We start from the raw sequence: 22712 nt of genomic DNA on the forward strand, positions 1-22712 counted from the left end.
ATTCTGTGGCACCCTTCTTCTCAACCAACAATCTCAAACCAATCTCCTAATGCAGCTGGCAAAAGCACAAGGCTTGACCCCTCTCCTTGATGATAACAAAAAGGGGGAGAATAAAAGGGAAGGGGAAGGAGAGCCCTCTACAAAGATTCAGATATCTAAAGTGCTAGTTCCTGCCATCACTACCTCTCCAATCATTCAAATCAAGGGAAAATCTGATGGAATTGATTTGATTCAGCTAGCAGCAGCTGAAATTCAAGTGAAAGAACAAAGGAGGAGAATTGATGAAGGTTGCAACTGTGTTTGGTTCTACACTAGACAAATCAACATCTGTGAAACACAGCACAAAAATTGAACCAATCAACATGGAGCTCATGCCAGTAGGGAGTCATAAGGATGGAGAAGCTTCTTCCAAAGAACTACAAGCTATAATCCTCAAGCCCAATGAAAGATCCAATAAGGACTCAACAAAGAATCCTTTAAAAGAAGTGGACTTTCCTCCTCCAAAAGATGATAAGAACAAGATTTTGGGCAGGAGTATTGCCTATCTCAAAAAGTCCATGGATGAGGCTGTAAGGAGAAATAGAGCTATTATCATTAGAGAGGGAAAGAGCATATGTGTGATGCAAGGACATCCCAAATTCTCAATAGCCAAGAAGGAAGAAGACAAGCAATTAAAGGCTGACAAAGAGCACAAGCAAAGCTTGAAAAACAGCTAAAGTCAAGCCAAGTTGAAGAAATGAAAGGAATTGAAGTCAGGGGTGAAGAAAAGATTGCTAACTTAGATGAGGTTCTTGGGAGCATATTTGGTGAAAATATGGAGGAAAGTGAGGAATGGCAGAAGGGAAACAGAAGAAAAGCCAAGGCACACAGAAGGAGTGAAGATAACCCTGAAGATACCAAATCTATATCTAAACCACTACCTTCCATACCTGAACCTTTTGTTGCTGATCCCTCTATAAATATCCATGGTGAACCAATCATTCCAAAGAGGAACCTATTGATTGGGACAACATCACATTGCCTACCTTTTTAACCACTCTACCACTACCAAAGAAACAGAAAAGAAAATCTAAATCTACACCTCCCCTAACCTCTAAGAAATTCACTCAAAAACAAAAACCTAACCCTAAGCCACCCATTTCTAAAGATGATTATGTTCACATCTGTGACATAAAAGAAGCTTCAGACATTAATCTCTATCTGGATGAGCTGGAGGAAGTAAGGGGAATAGCTGCCTACAGACAGCTACCAGAGAGATTGGTTTTCAGATATAAGGGAGCTGGGGAAAGAACATGGCCTCTCTACAGGATTCTAAATGAAGGCTACTCTACCTTGATCAGAGTCTTTTCAGCCATCAAAAAGGATTCTGGCTTTACCAGAACAGCCAAGACTGAAATTCTCAACAAGATTGCCAACATAAGGAAGACTTGGAGGGAACCAAATGCTTTGCCCAGAACCTTACTCATACAAGAAAGGGGAACTAAAATTCACAAATCACCTCATTGGTTGATGGAATTTAGAGATGACAAAGGAGTCAGAAGATTTTTTCAGACTTGAAGACCAACTCAAGATTGCCAGCAATGAAACTCTCAAGGAAATGCAATCTAAGTTGGATATCAGTGATGAAGATGAAGCTGAATTCTTCAGACAACTCCAACTCCAATTTGAGGAAAATGACAAAGGGCTAGGAAAGAAAACCAGGGAACAAAGAAGAAAATGATGATTTGCTCAGGCTAGAGGAGCACCCTTGGAAACACTGTAAATCTTCAATTACCTCCTAGTACATACACTTTTGCAGCACTTTTATATTTCTACTTAGTTTCAATTCAAATATTTGTTAAGTGTTTTGTTATCATCAAGTTAACCCTGAATTTATGCCTACAATTCTTATAGACATAAATAGGGGGAGATTGTTAGGAATATATGTGCATTAGTTTGATGATATGTTTAACAAAACACTTAAGTAGAAATTTAGTGTCTGTAGCCTCAACGGATAAGACCACTTTGGCTATCCGTTGATGGTGTAGCTTTACTTAGAAATAAGTCTAGTATTGTAGCATATTTCAGTCTCTGTATTTAAAATGTAATTCTTAGAAGTTGAGAGAAACTATAAGTCATGTTGACTACTAGATGATATGCAGATAGGAAGGCCAATTGTAAATATTTCATGCCTTGTAATTTTGTATAAATGAAGTGGTATCAACGGATGACTTAAAGACCTTCAACGGATGAGAAGCTAAGCTTCAACGGATGTCTCTAAAGCTTCAACGGATAACATCCTTCAACGGATGAGAGCATCAACGGATAAATGCATCAACGGATGAAAGCTTCAACGGATAACATCCTTCAACGGATGAAGTCATTAACGGATGAAAGCTTCAACGGATGTTCTGCTAATTAGCCGTTGATAAGTGGTAGTTGTACCTACAGACAGAGGCACATGGGTTGACAGAGAAAACTGAGATGTGGTAGCCGAATTTCAGGATCAACAGAAAAAGCAGCCGTTCTTCTTTAGTACAAAGATGCAATAGTCAACAAAGTACTGGAGTGAACATGAAAAGAAGCAAGTGAAGAACTTATTTTACTATTGTAATTTTATATTGTTTTTCACTTGTACACTTGGTAATATATAAACCAAGAAGAAGCTAGTAATTAGAGAGAGATTTTCCAGAGCTGTTAAGAAATATCTTGAGAGAAAATTCATCTAGTTTGTACTAGGATGCAGCTGTGATCAACATTGTTGAACACAGATTTTCTAATATACCATCTCTGGTGGAACAACAAATCCACCAGAAAAGTTTTTAAAGTTTGTTGTGTTCTTTACATTTTGTGTTTGAATATATATCTGTCTGCATTAGCTCAAAGCAATTCATACACTTGTTCATCTAGAACACACTGCTTTAATAAACTTCTCAAAACCTGAAAAAGTTTTGAGATTTACATTCAACCCCCCTTCTGTAAATCTCATTGTTAGTCCTCTAGGAATAACACTAACTAACCTTGATTAGGGTTTGTTAGTGGTTTTTACCTTATAATTAACCTTGACGAAGGTTAAAAGGTGATTAACTCCTGACACATAGCTCTGATTAGGGCAATTTAGCACCGAACGCTATCCAGTTCGCCTCACAACGGCCTAAAAAGTGAAATATCACTTAATAATGAATAAGTCATTGTGAATGTGTAGGTCTCTCCACAATTTATAATATGACTGAACCCAAAAAGGGATGAAAATACCCCGAGTCGCGATTGGACCATTCTAACTTCCACGAAAACTCGAGAAGTTTTCCGGAAATTGGGGCAAATGATATGGATGAAGAGTAATATATAAAGACACAATTAATGCTGAATTAATTGTGTCTTAAAGTTGATTGGTCAAATCCGTGATACCACGGACCAAAGTAGGTCGTCACGGGAATGACCCAATAATAGTCTTCATAGTCCGAGTAGACCATGACAGCAACGACCCAAGATGGGTTGTGTCGCCCACGAACCAAAATGAACTACATGATAGGCCCGCCGAAAAGACCTTAGAATGAGGTTCACAATGACATCAACGTCGTATCCAACATGAAAACAGACTCCTCTTATGAAGGATCAAGAATCTACCATCTTGAGGAGTCCTACTTACCATATAAGTAGGAGACTTGTCCATAAAGTCTCCCTACCCTAGTCTAACCCTAGATTCAACATCTATATAAAGGACTCTACCCCTTAACCAAGAAAATTACGTTTTGGCTTAGTTCACTTACATAGAGATACGTAGGCATTTTGTAAGGACCGAGTAGTCTCAAACACAAGCGCAACCATTGAAGCTCGAAACTCAACAACCCTAGCATTAAATCCAAAAGAAACCCTAGTTTTTATTCCACAATAATTATCTTTTGGGGTTATCATAATTCAAACTAAATCGTATAATTTGTATAAAATCGATCCGAAAATAAAATTAATATTAAATTCATTACAATGGTTCAACTATTTAAACATTCGCGGGTGATGGGTGTTCATATCGATTTATCTTAATCCAACATGATTCTACCACAATGCAGGGGGCAAGGGATTTATCTCTGCTAGTAGTATAACTAATAGAGGTATTTTACCGTACAAACTCTATTTTACCCATGCTAACTCTAATTTTTTTACCTTATATTACTAGTCGTAGAGCTAGTAAGGTTGTTACTTGTTAGGGATTCAAGCAATAAAACGCAACGGTAAAACAAAAAATTCGAATCCCTACCGCATGATCTATGTATCATGACCGAATAATTATGGAGAATTGATGTTTACCTTAATAAAACTTTCCTTCTGATTGTGATGAACCAACACAGCAGCTCTCCTTTCGAAAATCTGCTCTCCAAGGTATCCACACAAACATCCGATCGTCCAACAATCATCGGAGCCGGTACTAGCCGATTTGATTGCCTCTTTTCTCTCTCTCTCTCTCTCTCTCTCTCTCTCTCTCTCTCTCTCTCTCTCTCTCTCTCTCTCTCTCTCTCTCTCTCTCTCTCTCTCCTCTGTAAGATGTAGAGCTGCTAGAGTTTTTTAAAAAATGTGATATTTCAACTAAACCCTAAAAATTTACATCTTAATGTATATATAGGGAGAGAGGGGATTCAGGCCTAACCTAATCATAATGGGGTTCTAAAAGGACCCATTCTGATTTTGGATTTATATTATTATTAAATTCGAATTCTAATATATATATACAATTAATCAAATCTCACTTAATTAATTTAATAATTAAATTTGAATTAACAACAATAAAATATTTAAATTCATAATTTAAATAACACTTCGTTTTAAACGTTCTTTGTGTGTGACCCTTTAGGTTATTATTACGTTGGCAATAATTTTATTTTCTAATAATAAAATTATAAACAATGAGTGACATCTAGTAATACATCATTGTTCCCCAAGTAATAATAATAATTGGTGATTCAATTAAACCTTTCGTGAATAATGTACAGTGTGATATAATCCATTTAGCCTTATATTATAGATCAAACTCGAGGCATGCATTGTGTCATCCTCTGTTAACGTTTAATCCTTCTTTCCTTAATCAATGAGTAAACTATTAAACAAATCAGTATTTGAGCACGACCATGCATTTTATAGTCTTACTCAATCAAGAGCCCAGTAATATCACTCCTTTAATATAGGAGGGTTAAATCTCATATAGATCATTCATATTTCTCATACGATTCATAATATATCCAATGTCTACTTTTATTATTACCCGGTCAATGATAACTTTTAATAGTATAAAAGTATATTAATTCTCGTATAGAAATATAATGATTTCAGGTCAAAGGACCAATACATCATTATAACTGTGAGATTAACTTATGACACTTTGAACATGTAGTATCTCATAACGGGTCAATCCAACACCATGTATTTAATACATGTGCCTGTGTTTTGACTTTAGTATCACCATACCTATGATCAATGAGATGTGTTCATCATTGAACAAACAAACTAATCTCAACATATTTAGTATCATCCCTTAACAATAATACTTGACTATGGACCTTTAGGAATATCAATACAATTCTCATAATCTCATTTCTAAGTCATGTGCTTAGAGATATAGATTTACATATCATATTCCAAGGACATTTATTAATCTAAAATTTTATCGCAAAAAATAAAGATATAATAAATTACTAAAGAATAATCCATAGAATCATAATTAATAATCCAAATGTTTCATAATATAAACATAATAGTGTTGTCTCTAGGACACAAACACTAACATTACCATCACCAACCGTAGTGCTAGTAAGGGTTATACCCTACTCAGTAAGGGCCAAGGGCTAATAGCCCTATAACTAGTAGCAGCAAAGGCTTAAGCATGGTAATAAGAGTAAAGGTTTTACCCCTACTAACTATATTGCTAACAGAGGTAAGGGTTTCTACCTCTATTAGGAGTATAGCTAGTAGAAGAAAAAGTATTATCCGTACTAACTCTACCTTCATTATGGGTAAGAGTTTTATCCCTACTAACTCTATCGTTATTATGAGTAAGAGTTTTATCTCTATGAGTAAGAGTTTTAGCCCTACTAGCTCTAACTTATCATGTATAAGAGTTTTATCCCCGTTAGCTCTAGTTTTATTAATAATATCTTTTGTTTTACCCCTAATACTTTACTCTTACTAGCAAGCCCTACTGCAATAAGGGTAAGGGTAAACACATTACTCTCACTAGCCCTACCTCTAGTAGGGTAAGCGGCCTTACTCCGAGTAGATGTAAGATCTTTACACTTAATATCCCTAATATTGGTAAGGCAGTGGCTTACCCTTACTAGTCCTACTAGTAGCGACGAGGTCTTTACTTCTACTAGCCCTCGCTTTATCCCTCTAGCACTGTTTCCCTTGTATGGATAAATAATGAATCTGAATGTTATATGTCCAATATATGAGTTATGTAATTGTTAATATTGATACAAGTATGTCTTGTTAAGCTAATAATTCCCTAATTTATCAAAGTCTTATATATATATAGTTAAAACTTTGATATATGTTATTTACGTCCGGTTAAATTTATTTTACAAAAAATGTAAAAATTAAATATGAAAGCCGACATATTGAATACAATAATTGTATAATTCATTATATGAATATTTTTCCTGAATTTGGTCTATATAATCAAACATGATTAAAATTTTGAATATCTGACTACAATCAAACCTCTTTATAATAATAGAGTCGGTACCAAGAAAAAATATTATTTTAGCGAGTTTATTAAATTTACTAGGAGTAAAAATACTTAGTATCCTATATATCGGGATAAATGAAGATATTATTTTAGTGAAATTATTGGTTGTTATTTCATCGATAATTACAACTATATAGATTGTCGATGTTGTTCGGTGTTTTTTTGGGAACAAGTAAAAGATTCATTAAAATATTTAACCCACCCGGAACAGACCTCCGAATTTCAACTACAATCTGATTGTGAAATAAAAAATAAGCTATATAAATAACCATTTTATTTTCAAATCGCTTAGCACATAAAATATGCAAATTCTTCAATTTAAAAAGTATTACAATGACATCACGAATAATCTAACCTGCACCATTTATGAAACTAGTAGCATCATAATTGACCTTCACATGTGTATCATGTGTAGCCTAATATTCGAAATTATCAGTTACATCAACTTATATTGGACATAGGGCGGTCAATGGATCGGATATCCGGTCTGATCCGATCCGAAGGCTGATGGAACGTGTATGAATCACTTAAAAAATATCTGATCCGAAAAATATCCGATATGATAAGTGAAGACATGGATTTGATACGATTCGATCCGATTATATATATATATATATATATACATGTATTATAATCATAAAATGCTTAATATTTTTAATAAATGTACTTGACACTATATGTAATATAATTTCTAATAACCAAGGTACTAGGCATAGTGGTTTACTAAAGATAAATTATACATTGGTTGTACTTCTCCACTTGCATAAGTAGTACTAATAGGAGCTCCGGTATGTAAGAGCACCCGCAACGCATGGTTGCTTAGTGCCTCGGGCATTTGCCATTGGAGGAAAGAGAAGAGAAATGGGCAGTCCCTCCATGACGGGACTGTCCCATTTGATTACTTTAATATATATTAATAGCAATCATGTACTCAAAATCATCCAGCTTGCATTGCTTTTTCAGTTTACATCTCACTAATTACTTTTCTAATGTTAATATAAAGTAAACATTTCTAATACAAAACAGTATGTCAAATGCGTGATAAACAGATACATCGTCATCTACAAAATGACTTGGTTGAACATATCTTCCAGTTCCATAATAATCATTAATTTTTTTATATTGTAACATTTAAATTTATATTTTATTGTGTATTATTTTTATTTTGATATTTTTAAATTATATGTCGTACAAGTGCACACCATATATAACGTTTCTTTACCTTTTAAATTTTTTAATAATATGAGGCATTTTAAATTACGGGACCTTTTTTATTTTAATAATATTTTTAAAATTTTTAATTACTTTAATATATTTATTAAAATTTTAACACTAATAAATTAAATTTAAAAACAAAATAAAATCATTTTTAAATATATATTATATTAAGAATACAATTGGGTACTACAAATTATGGGAAGTGGGCTTCTACCATTGGATGGGTTGAGTCCACTTTTTTAATGAACCCACTTGGGGGTGAGGTGGCAAGTATTTGTTAGTTGGGAAATGAGAATTGGTTCCGGGCGTTGGAGCTGCTCTGCTCTAAGAGCAGCTCCAGCGGGTGGACATTTTCAGCATTGGGACGCGTAGGGCAAGTAAGATAAATGGCCATCTCCATTGTAAAGTTTTAAAAAAGTTGTTCACGGATAGGGAAGTGGGCATTGCCCATTTGATATTTTTATAATTTTAATATTTCTTTAGTGAACTTTTATCTTTGTTTTTTGGCTTTAAGTTACAATTTGCAATTTTTTTTTATTTTTTTATTAACTTTTTTAATAATTAATCACTTTAATTTCAGTTATTAAAATTAAATTTTATTTAATTAAATTAAAGTTGCATTATGAAATAGTATTAAACATAAGATAATATACAATATAATTAAAAAGTGCCCTACAAAATATAGAAAGTGGGCACTTGAATTGGAAGAGTTTGGCCATTATATTTCTCTTGTCCAGTTTTTACACTTGGCTTGTAGATTTTGATTAAAAACGGGAAGTGTCCCTTACACACAGTAGCTCCAGCCTCCAACGTGTGGACATTTACAACATTGGGACGCGTCAAACGACTTGGACAAGTAAAATAAGTGGTCATCTACATTGTAAACTTTTAAAAGAACTATCCACAGGGGAGTGGGCACTGCCCATTTGATACTTTTTATTATTTTAATTTTTTTAGTGAACTTTTGTCTCTCTTTTCTGTCTAGCTTTAAGTTACAATTTACAATATCTTTTTATTTTTTATTTTTTTAATAATTAATCACTTTAATTTGAGTTATTATAATTAAATATTTAATTAAATTAAAGATGCATTTTGAAACAGTATTAAACATAAAATAATATATAATATAATTAAAAAGACTCAACAAAATATAGCAAGTGGGCACTTGGATTGGAGGAGTTTGACCACTTTATCTCTCTTGCCGAGTTTTTAGACGTGCCCTGTAGATATAATGAAGTGTCCATTAAAAGCAGTTGCAGTGCAGGCCACTTGCTGTCTCGGGGCACGCAAAATGGTCACGGGCTTCAACTTTTCACCTAACACAACACTAGAACATTTGAAAAAAAGAGGGTGTGACCTCTGTACTGGCCGCATCCATTTGCTTACTTTTTATTATTTTATTAATATATTTCTGTCAAAACCGAAAAAGAATGATATGTACATAAAAGTAGTGTAACATTATAAATTGTAACGTTAATATTCTGTAAAGTAAATGTTAGTAACGGTAATATTTGTATCCCTATATATACATAACTTTCACACTCTTATTATTCATGCTCTCCATTTCTAAAAAAAATTAGACTAAAAGATGAATCCAAATAACACTCCTCCTACAAATTCTCAAAATTCCAACCCTCAATTTTCATATCCATATCAAAATCCCTATTTTCCAAACACACAAAATTATAATTTTAATTCTCAAACCACAAATTCTCAATATCAATTTCCAAATTCACAAAATTCTCAATTTCCTTTTTCGTATACTCAAAATTTTCCATATCAATTTTGGAGTTTATGAGTGGTCACAAAGGAGTTGCAACAATTATACTGAAAGCGGTTGCTTCATCTGATCTATGGATATGGCATGCATTTTTTGGAGTTGATGGATCAAATAATGACATAAATGTGTTAGAACGATCACAGGTATTTGATAAAGTTCTACAAGGTCGTGCTCTGGAAGTAAATTATACAATCAATGGAAATACTTATAATATGAGATACTACTTAATAGATGAAATATGTCTTGAATGGGCAAACATTCGTTAAAATGATACCACGTCCGCAAAGTGAGAAAAGAAAATTATTTTTAAAATATCAAGAAAGTCAACGAAAAGACGTCGAACGAGTTTTTGGTGTGTTACAATCTCGTTTCGCAATTGTACGTGGTCCTGCACGTTTCTGGGACAAAACATCTTTGAAAAATTATAAGAGCATGCATCATAATGCATAATATGATTGTTGAAGACGAGGGGGACACTTATACCACACAATTTGGTCCTTTACCAATTTATGATGATGCAACAAATGGTTTATCGCAACCAAATTTAAAATGCGTGATAAACGGACACATCGTCATTTACAAAATGACTTGGTTGAGCACATCTCGCAGTTTCATAATAGTCGTTAATTTCTTTTTATTGTACTATTTTAAATTTAATGTTTTCTCGTGTGATGTTTTTAATTTAATGTTTTTAATTCAGTTAAATGCATTTTGTTTTAATATTAATTTTCTTAATATTTAATCATTTTAATTAAAATAATTATAATTTAAATATTACTTAATAAATTAAATCACATTATAAAATATTATTTAACTTCAAATATAATATAATATGAGAAAGAATGGCCCCGCAAAATGTGGCAAATGGGCACTTGGATTGTAGGAGCTTGCCCACTTTTTTCCGTGTCCAGTTTTTCCACGTGGGCTGACCGAATTGACATAAAAAGAAGGAAATGGGCATGCAACATTGTAGCTGCTCTAAGGTTAGGGCTTTGAAGCCGTCACAAGTACTTCTAAAAACTAACAATCAAGCATACATTCCTGTTTATATAACATCATACTGAACTTGTCGGGAAGAGAATTAAAAGACGGCTTGTAGATTTTTTTGTTGATTGTAACTATAACATAGGCTATCACTCTGCATATTATGAATTTGTTAGTATAAGTGGTTTCAATTGATTTTCTAGAAGTTAAGGATTTTTTATAAAAAAATAGTAATGGGTCAGAGATCCGATCCGTCAATCCATGATCCTAACATATCCGGATATGGATCGGGCTGTAAAATTCCGGCTGAAATCCGATCTGAATCTGAATTCGGTAAAATTTAATGGATCATGATATTGATCTAGGCCGATCTGATCCAAATCCGATTCATTAACAACCCTACCATTAATTGGAGTAACAAATACCACCAAAATATGATCAATTTTTTTTTTGTGAGATGTGGGTTTTTGTGATTTTCACTAGCATCAAAGATTCGATGAGAGTCTTAATAATCTCCCAAAATAACATATAAGAGGTTGTTTGGTTAACAATAAAATACCTAGGAACTTGAAATACACATGAAGTGTCATTTGATGGAGTTGTTTGGTTAACAAATGTTAGAGAAGTTAAACTTTCTTGGAAGATTAAATACCCGTCAAACACAAGAAGTTCACCCAGCTAACCCTTGGCATCTTACACTTTCCACGATAAATAAGTACCCATATGTCAAACAAACAACATTTCCTACTTTCCGGCTATCCTAATTTCCTTAGAAAATACAACTTTCATGGTAAATAACTTCCTTTACAAACCAAACAAGCACTAAATCTTTTTCAAAAAAATTAACGAAAGCCGTAACAGCACACAAAAAAAGCTCAAAACAAAATATACTACCATTCCAAAAACATTGGCGCGAATTACAATGTTGATAACAAGGTACTCAATAAAATTAAATCCAAAAAGGATTAGATCTCGATTTATTGTTAAAACTGATAAATAGAAAAAAGTACGGGAAATCGAAGAAGAAGGGATAAAGATCGAAAAGTGGGGGAGTGGATGCTAAAATCCTAGATTTAAGAGTCAACACCCGTAAGCTTATCACAACGATGTTAAATGTATTTATTTTTAAGATGGTCAATATTTTTTTATTTAACTAGGCAAATGAAATTAAATTTTTTATCTCGTCAAGGTTCGGTTCAAATTCAATACTTTACACCAAGAATATTATGTTTTTTAATCTGTTTGCGATTTTACCATCATTTGAAAATAATTAAAAAATACGATATGCAACTAAAAATAACCACATACGCAACTTCTCTAAAAAGTACTGAATTTTTTTAATTGCATTTGAGGTTATTTGAGGATTTTGCCAAAAAATTAAAAAATTTGCATTTTTACAAAATAAAACTTAAAAAAGTCTTATTTTTACAAAAAAACGTATTTTTTGAAAAAAAAACTCAATTTATAAACGCCGGTTCCCAATTCCATACGTAACAAACAAAGCCCTAACACACTGTTCACTCAAAACCCTAACTCTCTCTGTTCATTATCACATCTCTCTCTCTCTCTCTCTCTCTCTCTCTCTCAAATCTCTCTCCAATGGCGGAAGCTTCCGAAGCTTCAAACGACATCGAGAAGCTCTACCAGTACGGCGAGCGCCTCAACGAAGCCACCGATAAGTCACAGGTAACATCTTATCTTCGTCTCTGTGCGTCTCTGTGTGTGTATCTACCGTGTATTCACCAATTGAAGTGTAATTTAAGTGAAGTTAGTGTTGATTGTTTGCAATTGATAATTAAACAGAACGTGAAGGATTATTTGGGGATAATTGAAGCAGCAGGAGGAAGTGTGAAAGCGAAACAGCTCGCGGCTCAGCTTATTCCTAAATTCTTCAAGTTTTTTCCGACGTTATCGGTTCAAGCTATTGATCAGCATTTTAATCTCTGTGAAGACGAGGAGCTCGGGGTTTGTACCTCCGCACTCGTTTATTTCGTTTATAAGTGCTTTAATGTTATGCGTGTATTTGTATATTTTTGTGTTTGTGGTTTACAGTTTCAGTTGCTTTAGCGTTGTGTATTTAATCGGTTGAATAGTTCCTTGTTCAGAATAATTAAGTTTGTGTGTGTGCAAGGTGTGTGTGTGTGTTTTCGCGTTTGTGATTCATAGTTTAATTGTCTAGTATTATGCTTTTAATCTTGTTAATAGTATTGATAGTTCCTTGTTTGAAAATGGTGTTAGTGTTTCTAATTCATACTTAAGTTATACTAGTATGTGATTAACTGTCCTAATATTTTTAAACTTCCTTGTTTGAGTCTAATTGAGGGTTTTGTGTTTGCATGTGTGTGTTTCATACTTTAATTATTTTAGTATTATGTTTTACTTGTGTTTATAATTTTGATAGTTCCTTGTTTGAGAATATTAAGTGTGTTTGTGTGTGGTAGATTATAGAGTTATCAGCGAACTGGTGTTTTTCTGTGATTAATTATGAACAACTTTGTGTTTGAACTTGTCCAGTCTATTTTGCTTTGTGCAGCTACAAGATTAATTGCTTAGATGGTAGAGTCAAGATAAGAGCTAGTTTTTAGACAGGGATTGTTTCATTTTTGGTTGTGCTAAAAAAATGAATTCCAATATTGTTTTTGGAAGATTATGTGAATTCTGGTTTTATGCATCGAATGTTTGGCTCAGGTGCGTGTTCAAGCAATTCGTGGACTTCCACTCTTCTGCAAAGATACTCCGGAATATCTTTCTAAGATAGTTGATGTGCTAGGTCAGCTGCTTCCAGCAGGTAATATGTGTTCTTTGTCCAACCCATTTTTTCCAATAATTGTTTAGACTGTTTTCCTTAATGTATACTTTCGTATTTCAAAATTAGGAGAAAATGTGGAGCGTGATGCTGTCCAGAAGTCACTTATGCTATTGTTACGGCAGGACGTGAAGAGTAAGTTTATTAAATGTGGTGGCTGAGAGCTTGTGGGATTCTATATGTTAATTTGTATAGGAATAGGTTTTCCGCATTTGATCATTTAGATTTTGTGGTGGGAATTCATAAATTTTGGCTGTATTAAAGTAAATTGTATCATGAGAAAGGTTTCTTATCTGGATACTCGTCTTCAACAATAGTCTTGTTTCATAAATAAATATACCATGGTATTTACTTTTGCAGAAAATAGGCACTTCGTAGTCTAAGCTTTTACTTTTGCAGTAGTTAGTTGCTTTGTTTTCCAAATTTGTACAACTTTTTCCTCCTTAATATTCTGATTTACTTTATTCCGCCAAATAAGTATATCAAGTCTTTTGTATTGTTACAATTGCGGATGACCACCTTATAGTTAATTTTGATGCGTCTCTGCTACAGCTTCTATTACTGTTCTATTTAAGCATGTTGGAAGTGCTGAGGAGCCTGGCAGCGATGAAACTATACGTGAGAAGGTTTTATGTTTCATTAGAGATAAGGTGAAAAATTTAATTGATTTCTTATTTATTCATATGCACACAAACGACATGCACATCAGTGTTTGGCTGTAAACTAACGCACAGTTGATAAACTCAATAGGTTTTTCCTCTTAAGGAGGAGCTATTAAAGCCACAGGAAGAAATGGAGAGGCACATAACCAATTTGGTGAAAAAGGTACACCTCAATTTGTCAGAATCTTGTATTCCTTGTGATGCCCGCACCCTTGAAGTAGTCATTTCCTTCACTGTTTAAGTACTTTTATATTACCCGGACTGGGATATGGGTGTAGATTAAAGCGTTGGATTCTTAGTTTCCAAGCTTTTTATATAACCCGGACTGGAATATGAGTGTAGATTAAAGTGTTGGATTCTTAGTTCAAATATTTAAGATTATTGGATATGGATCCCGTATTGGGCAGTGTTGCAGAGACTTGGCATGCCGGTGTAACATGTAGAGTTTAAGATATTCTTCTTGTGCTGCATGTTCTATAAATATTGTCTATTACCAATAAATTAGATGGACATATTGTGAAATGAAATTTAAAGGATAATTTGTAAACAAGTTGTAAAGAGGCCTTAGATCACATTTTGGACCCAACAAGAGGTTGAAGTGACATCTTCAACCTGAAGGATCTGACTCGTATTGCATACCCACACAGAAAGTTGTGTCATGTCTGACACGGTGTGAATGTATGATTGCAACGCTGAATAGTCCTGGCTTTTGGGCTACCAATAAATACTGAACTTTTGCCATGGGCATATTTCAATATTTTGACAAGTCAATTGCTTGCATGTGTAGAGCCTGCAAGATGTGACCGCAGATGAGTTTAAGATGTTTATAAACTTCTTGGGGAGCATGAGTTTATTTGGTCCAGGTGCACCAGCAGAGCGTTTACAAGAACTTGTTGAAATTATTGAAGCACAGGCTGATCTAGATGCACAATTTGATGTAAGTGTTTTATGTTTGCGGCAGTTATCATTCAAAATCATGACTAGCATTCTGGAGCAATACAATTTTATCAAACATGTTACATCAACACTTAGTCTATAAGCGATGTTCATTTGATTTTGTGAATCTATATTTTTAGAAGATCTATATTATTAATATTTTCATAGCTGACATAGTGACTTTCATAGTTGTTAAGGCGACGCCTAGGCGGTAAAAAACGGGTAGACGTCCGACCCGTCTTCCTTTTTAGTGGGTAGGCGACGCCTAGGGTCGTCTAGGCGGCTAGGTGACCGCCTAATCCGTCCAGATCCGCCTAGGCGGTCTTATTTTGACTTGGGCCAGCCCATTTTATTTTAGGCCCAGTCCAACCCAGTTTCATATTACTTGCTACAGGCGTCACTACTTAACCCTAATCAACCATCGATACAAAGAGAAGCGATATATTAGGTATTCTTCTTCTTTCTTCTTATCTCTTATATATACATACACATACACATACATATATATATATTCTTCTCTTCTTCTTTTCTTCTCTTTTCTTTTCTTTTACTCTTTTACAACGATGATGAAAATATTGAAGATGATTATGGTGAAATACCAAGTTCCAAGACAGCGTGGAAATAAAAACCTCCCTGATCTCGATAATTTTATCTAGTTTAGCTAAAGAAGTTGCTTGATTTGTATGCATCAGACCTATTTTCTTTTACCTACGCTATAAAATTTCACTTTTAGTATATAATTATTGCTACTCTATTTTATTATAACATATAAAATGTGTGTACATATAAAATATATACAATTTATATAGAAACCGTATAATCCGCCTAATAATCGTCTAGGCGAGCGCAGTGTCGTCTAGCCTTGTCATTACCTCTTAACAAGTATGGTGACATTGCTTTCATATTCTAATTGAACTTGTCCGAACATCCATAAATTACTTGATGACATTAACTACTGGTTTCTTGATGATATTTATTCTATTAAATTTTTATTTAGGTCTATAGAATTCCATTTGATGTGCTATCAATTTGTCTACTAAGCGATGTTAATTTGTTCTTTTTTTGAATATTATAATTTAGAAGAGGTAAAACACCCAGAAATCACTTGATGACATTAATGACTGGTTTTTTTTTGGGGGTAAATTAATGACTGGTTTCTTAATGATACTACATTCTATTAATTTTCATTTAGATATATAGAGTCCCATGTGATGTGCTATCAATTTGTCCGAGTCATAAATTGAATAATATTCTCTTGTGCTTCTAATTTGTGGTGTTTGAACCCGAATAAAACGTTTGCTTTCTGATATAGGTCTCAGATGGGGATCACATTGACAGATTAATAACCTGCCTTAAAATGGCCCTTCCTCTTTTTAAGGTATTGATGTATTGGAATTTTATTTTATTTGGGCTTATTCCTATGCGAGATACATGTTTTTAACCATGTTTTGTTTTTTCAGAGAGGTGCATCAAGTAGCAAATTCCTTGACTATCTGAACAAACACATAATACCTGTATTTGACAAGGTAATGTTTAGATTATCTCGTAGCCATTTTGATCCATTTCAAGTTCAATTATCCTTGGTAGTTTAACTTGTATTTAGGTTTTTTGTTCTTTTAGTTTCAGTTTTCTACTCTGATTGATGGACTTGTCCATCTGGTTATGTAGTCCACGTTTTTAATATCCATATCGCTGCCCTAGCTGACTAGTTCCTTTACATAGCTATGTATCTGATGGTTTTCTGTGTTTCAGTTCCCTGAGGAGAAAAAAATGGACTTGCTGAAAAACCTTGCGGAATGTTCACATCATGTATCACCACAGGAATGTCGTCAGCTTCTTCCTTCTATTGTTCAACTTCTAAAGGTTTGTCCAAGGCTGATTTGTTAGACGATACCAGTCCCAGCTACCCTCTCCCTTCCCACCCACCAGCATTTACGAACATGATTCTCATATACCCCCTCCCCTCCCCTCCCCTTTTTGTATGCTTAATATTTCGGAACACTCTCATCTCAGTAAACATCTAAATTAGAAAGTTGCTATTATCAGTTGCTTAATGCGTACAATCTATCTTGTGGGTCATTTGAGCGGATTCACTAGTTTTAGTCCTGATTTAAATATAAGAAATCAATTATTCTTAACAAAATTGAGTTTATTTGAATGTAGTTTTTGTTTACAATCATTTTCATTGTTTGTCAGAAATCAATGGTCAGAAAAAAGCTTGAGGATATGAACTTTACTATTGTGGAATGCCTGTTGTACACCTTTCACCATCTAGCCCACAAGGTAAGGAAATTGGTTTTTTAAATTAGGTGCCCTATTTTCTTAAAGATTTTTTTTATACATATGTATGTCGGTATCTTCTGCAGGCTCCTAATGCTACAAATAGTCTATGTGGTTACAAGATTGTGACTGGCCAACCATCTGACAGGCTTGGGGAAGATTTCTCAGAGCTTTTTAAAGATTTTAATGAAAGGTGCTACATACTATTCTGTTCTTTTTTCATTATCTTTTGCTGCACTTTTCTTTTATAAATGAACCACTTTTGTTCTATGTTAGGAAAGATATTAAACCGAAAGATATTAAGCCGGAATCTGGATCTTTTACAATATAACATGGTAGTATCACACAGTGTAAAGTCTGTTCTAATTAAAATTTCAATTCTTGGATTTCGTAAACTTCTAAATCCTGCCACTACTGAAGTCAACTCGATGGAATTTCAAATTTCGGGGTTCAGAGGTTCTCAAACTGTTGGTTTATAAGTTGAAATGTGGGGAAGAAATCCAGTGTCCTTCAATATTTTTTTGATATTTTATCGACTTGGATTTTTGAAGAGAGTTTTGATGAATGTTTGTGCCGAGGGATATATGTTTGTAGTCTGGAATATAAGCATGGCTTTTAAGTGGCTCAGTAAGGACATAGAAATTTGTAATTCAGAAGCCAATTACTTCACTCCTATCTATAGCAGTTGTTCACTGTTCTGGCGATCTTTTATCATAAAGTTGCCCATAGGAAACAACGAATCCAGATTATTATCGGAAGAGGGTATTTTTTTTTTAAAGAAACAGATTCAAGAAGAGGGCCAAGGAGCTAGGGAAGTAGACAAAATGGGTTACTTGAACGGAAACATGAAAGGAAAGCGTTTTGAGGTGTTGTTTGAATAAGGGAAAAAATAATCTTTTTTTCCTTGGAAGCATACAAATGCAGAGAGAGACAGGGACAGTGATTAGGGGTCTAACGCATGCTTGTAACTAAGAATGTGATACCTATGATCTAATTGAACCTGGTGTTTCTTGTTTCATTTCAATTGCTTGGTAACCGCCCTTTCTGAGCTATAACTTGAGAGTTGAGTAGAGAGAAATAATGGAGTGGGAACTGGAGTTAAAATGTTCCTCGTCATCTGAAATAGGAAAAGGAGTTGTTTTTTGAGACCGAAACATTCATTCGTCAAACAAAGTATACATATAGTCTAAGGCAGGAGAGATGAGGAAATTCATTCTCTCTTTTTTTTTCACCATAATATCTCCGCGATGTTGGGAACAGAGCCCTCAGTTAAGGAAAGAAAGTTAAGAGTTAAGAAGCTTCTGATAATGCTAATACATGTCCGACGCAGCTGGAGAAGCTTCATATTCTAATATGTAAGATTTTGACATGAAACTGCTTTTCATATCTATAAAGATCTGAACAACTTAATATCAACCCGTCAGGCCTTGTCTCACTGTAAAGTGTAACCTCTTCTCTTGGTGTTGGATTTTAATACGTAGTTAGCTAAAATTATTTTAAGCAAAGATATGATCTTAATATGTAGTTAGCTAAAAGTTTTCTGCAACTCAAGGCTGTAGTGTGATGCTTTGTCATTTACTTGTCTCTTTTATTTTTGGTTATGGTCAATTACACAAATTCAAATACTCACACGCCTTATACCACTGAGGTTTGAACCCTCAATCTCTTGCTTCCAAGCAGAGAGGGGTACCGTTAAGGTGGCTTTTACGCACTTGCTTTGATAATGTCCCTCTGGTTGGTTCTTTGACTTGATTGAGCAGTCAGCTCGGTGGTTGTTCATGATGCAGGTTAAGTACCATTGAGGTTTTAACTAGAGCTATGTTAAAGAAATTAACCCAAGGGATGACAGAACACAACAAGGACATGGCTGCTGCTAAAACAGACGAAGAAAAAAATATTGTTGTGAGTTATTACCACTTGTCTGTCAAAACACGGCTGTTCTGGACTCTTGTATAATAATACTTGTCCAGTTTATTAATGTAATTGGTTTTTATCTGCAGAAATTACAGAAACAGAATGCTACTGCTGGTCTCCGTAGTTGCAACAACATAGTGGCAATGACTCTGGTAAATGATTTATTATTGCTCTCTTTCCAGTGTTGTTTTGTATGCCTTTCTGACAGTCATGACAACTCAGCCCTTGCATTCGAAAATACCTGCATTCATTGGGGATGGAAAAATTAACTTGTCATGGAAAGAAGCCGCTAAACCTTCATCCCGATCATCTGCTGCTATCACAGGGTAAGGAGCTACAAATTTTCCCTTATTCTCCAGTGCAGAATGTTAGTTAATAACTTGTCCCTCCGAATGCAGCGAAAAACGTGCTGCTACTGCTGGTAATGGTTCTGGCGCGTACCCTAACAAAAAGGGTAGAGGTGGTGGTTTCCCACAGAATCAACTTGTAAACAGGGCACTAGATGGGGTACGTGGTGGTGGTGGTGGTGCTGGTGGTGGGAGAACCGGTGGAAGGGGTAGGGGATGGCGAGGCCATGGAAGAGGGAGAGGTTACCGTTACTAGGATTTTGGACTTTCAAGAGAACTTTGTACAACTAAAGAATAGTGACCGTATCCGTTGTATTTTACATTGTCTTGTCTTTTAGAGCATTGTTCAAACACAGATCTGTAGTAATCTAGGTAGTAGTCCAGCAGCATAATCATAATTCATTACAACTACTTATCAATCTAAATCTGATTTGACCCCAGTTTGTCGGCATGAATAATCTAGATCCATAAGCCCTGTGTGGAAACTACATTCTTTTCAGCGCAGCTTATGTCTTCTCATCACCGCCTACTGACAAATAGCACCTTCTGTGATACCTGGATCTAAATGCTGTAAACTAGTTACTACTCCCTTTGATAGTTGTCTCATTCATTTCTATACACTTTCCTTTTTGGATGTTTCATTTATTTTTATACATTTCAAAACTTTCAAAATATAGTAAAAGTTTTATAATGTACTCTTTCTCTATCACTGAATTATTTACATATTTTTGTCTTTCAGCTACTTTATGCCTACCTTTATTTCACGTTTCCGTGAAATATATACTCGAAACACCTATTATAAAAAATAGTTTTAAATTTTTTTTTTAAAAAAATTCTTTTTATGTATAAAAGTTTATATATTATATTTTTATTTTTAAAAAAAATTAAAATTATTTAGGAAACCATATTTTACGAGAGCCTTAAAATACGTGTCGATCACCTGTCACCCAATATAAACATCCGAGTGGGATGGAGAGAGTAAAAATTAATTACACTCACTTACATCCATTAGTTTCTTCCACGACACTAACCTTATATGTTAAATATTGATTTAATCCACAACTTTACCCACTTTTCTTATTTTCTTCCACAACATTTCATTTTTTCTTAATCTGCATGACCAAATCAAATGTATAGAATTTAACGGACAAAGCTGAGTATCAGATTTTACTTTTATTTCAACTAACTTAATCGTCTGTACAAAGTTTAGTCACCATAGTACATTTTGACTCTTACCTCCCCTAGAGATGGTAACGAGTTCTTGAAGGGTTCACACCACCGCAATTTTTGTATACTCCCTCCGTCTCGTATTATGTGTCATATTTCTTTTTATAGAAGTCAAATTGATCAACTTTTAACCAACAATTAAACATTACTCGTATATTATTTTAAAAAACTAAAAATTATATATTAAAGTAGATTAAATCTACTTTCCGGTGATATAATTTTTTTATTTTGTTCAATTATAAATTATTAATAAACTTCGGTCAAACTTAAGTCAATTTGACCGGCACAAATTCAAAGAAGACGCATAATATGAGATGGAGGAAGTATATGACATTTGACTTTTTTACACGCATGTTTAGGAGGTTTAACTAAATAGTTAAAAAAATTTTTTTGAAAAATTGTTTTTATAAATAAAAGTTTTGATCTCATATTTTTGTTTAAAAAAAATTTCTTAAAAATAATAATTATAAATATCAGGTCAACCCTAATAAATATGTGTGCCAAAAAATCAAACGTCATATATTAAAAAAAAGAGGAGTACGATAGAATGATGCATTATGTGTGGCCGTTTATGGTCCACATATATTCGGCGCCATGGGAATTTTGTAAAACGTTTTTAAAGTAGTTGAGACTTGAGGCGATGAATAAAATTTCATCTGCTCACCTATCCAAAGTTTTTAATATTTATTTCTTCTCGTTGACAAACAAAAAATATTTAATATTTATGCATAACATTTCAGAAATATTTACATCATATGTAATATTCCCTTTGTCTCATCCAATTTTTTTTTAAAAAAATATAAATTAGTAATAAAAAGTAAGAAATACAAGTAAATTGGCGAAATCGATTAATATTTAATATATAAAGTGAATATAGTGGTGAAAAATAGTGGGAATGGTTAATTTTCATATTATAAAAGTTTGCTATTTCAGAAACTTTGTGAAGGTAAAAAATGAGAGACGTTTTGAAAAAAAAACCGTAAATGAAATGAGTGAGACGAAAGGAATAATAAATTAGATACACTATTTAAATATTGAAAGTAAAGAAGAGTCACCGAGTCACGTATTTTTCGTAATATTTACGTCATTCTTTCGTAATTAATAAGAGTACTAGTAAACTAGATTATGAATATAAATTTTAATCAAAATCACATATTCAACGTTACCCTTGTATTTCAAATTAAAGATCGTTGCCGACATAATCTGAACGTTGAATTGATATGTAATAACTATTTCCCGTTATCATATTTGTGTTGAACATCTTTGTCAATACACACTTTTAATTGTTAATATTTTTAATTTTATATTAATATTAAATATAAAAACTTTAATGTATTAAAATACTCATAAATACGAATTCAACAAAATCACTCATGACTATATTTAATTTTATAGATTACACAATTTTGATTGTTAATTTATTTAATTTTGTATTAGTATTAAATATAAAAATTTTAATGTATTAAATTATTCATAAATACGAATTCAACAAGATCACTCATGACTATATTTAATCTTATAGATTACACACTTTTGATTGCTAATATCTTTAATTTTGTATTAGTATTAAATATAAAAACTTTAATGTATTAAAGTATTCATAAATACGAATTCAACAAGATCACTCATGACTATATTTAATCTTAAGACGTAAATTAATAGTCAATCACTATTTCAAATAGGAAACGTATAACGAGAAACAGTCCGGAGAACTTTTCAAGAAGTGGAGACCAGAGTGTGATAGGAAAAGACATGGATCAGAAACAAACAAAATTTAAAAAGAAAATACAAATATAAAAAATGGTACACACTTCCAAACGTCAAGTTGCTATTGAAAGACACT

General features: G+C 33.5%; 1 protein-coding gene across 1 annotated transcript; it reads left to right on the top strand.

Moving 5' to 3' along the window:
• Window positions 1–12184: 12184 nt before the first annotated feature.
• Window positions 12185–20333, top strand: LOC141706523 (apoptosis inhibitor 5-like protein API5). Its single transcript, XM_074509253.1, has 16 exons — window positions 12185–12383; window positions 12501–12662; window positions 13386–13485; window positions 13573–13638; window positions 14056–14153; window positions 14254–14328; window positions 14953–15102; window positions 16414–16479; window positions 16562–16627; window positions 16854–16964; window positions 17298–17384; window positions 17468–17574; window positions 19169–19283; window positions 19382–19447; window positions 19518–19621; window positions 19694–20333. Exons 1-16 carry the CDS (start codon window positions 12297–12299, stop codon window positions 19896–19898), a joined length of 1665 nt encoding a protein of 554 aa, XP_074365354.1. The 5' UTR covers window positions 12185–12296; the 3' UTR covers window positions 19899–20333.
• Window positions 20334–22712: the final 2379 nt, after the last annotated feature.

The sequence above is a fragment of the Apium graveolens genome, chromosome 2, assembly GCF_009905375.1.
Source record: "Apium graveolens cultivar Ventura chromosome 2, ASM990537v1, whole genome shotgun sequence".
Classification (NCBI taxonomy): Eukaryota; Viridiplantae; Streptophyta; class Magnoliopsida; order Apiales; family Apiaceae; genus Apium; species Apium graveolens.

Bases quoted from the DNA above. Each gene is read 5' to 3' on its own strand.
- LOC141706523 (XM_074509253.1), top strand. From the start codon at position 12,297: ATGGCGGAAGCTTCCGAAGCTTCAAACGACATCGAGAAGCTCTACCAG. The intron at 14,154-14,253 runs GTGAAAAATTTA...TAAACTCAATAG, and splicing joins TATGTTTCATTAGAGATAAG to GTTTTTCCTCTTAAGGAGGA. The intron at 17,385-17,467 runs GTAAGGAAATTG...TATCTTCTGCAG, and splicing joins TTCACCATCTAGCCCACAAG to GCTCCTAATGCTACAAATAG.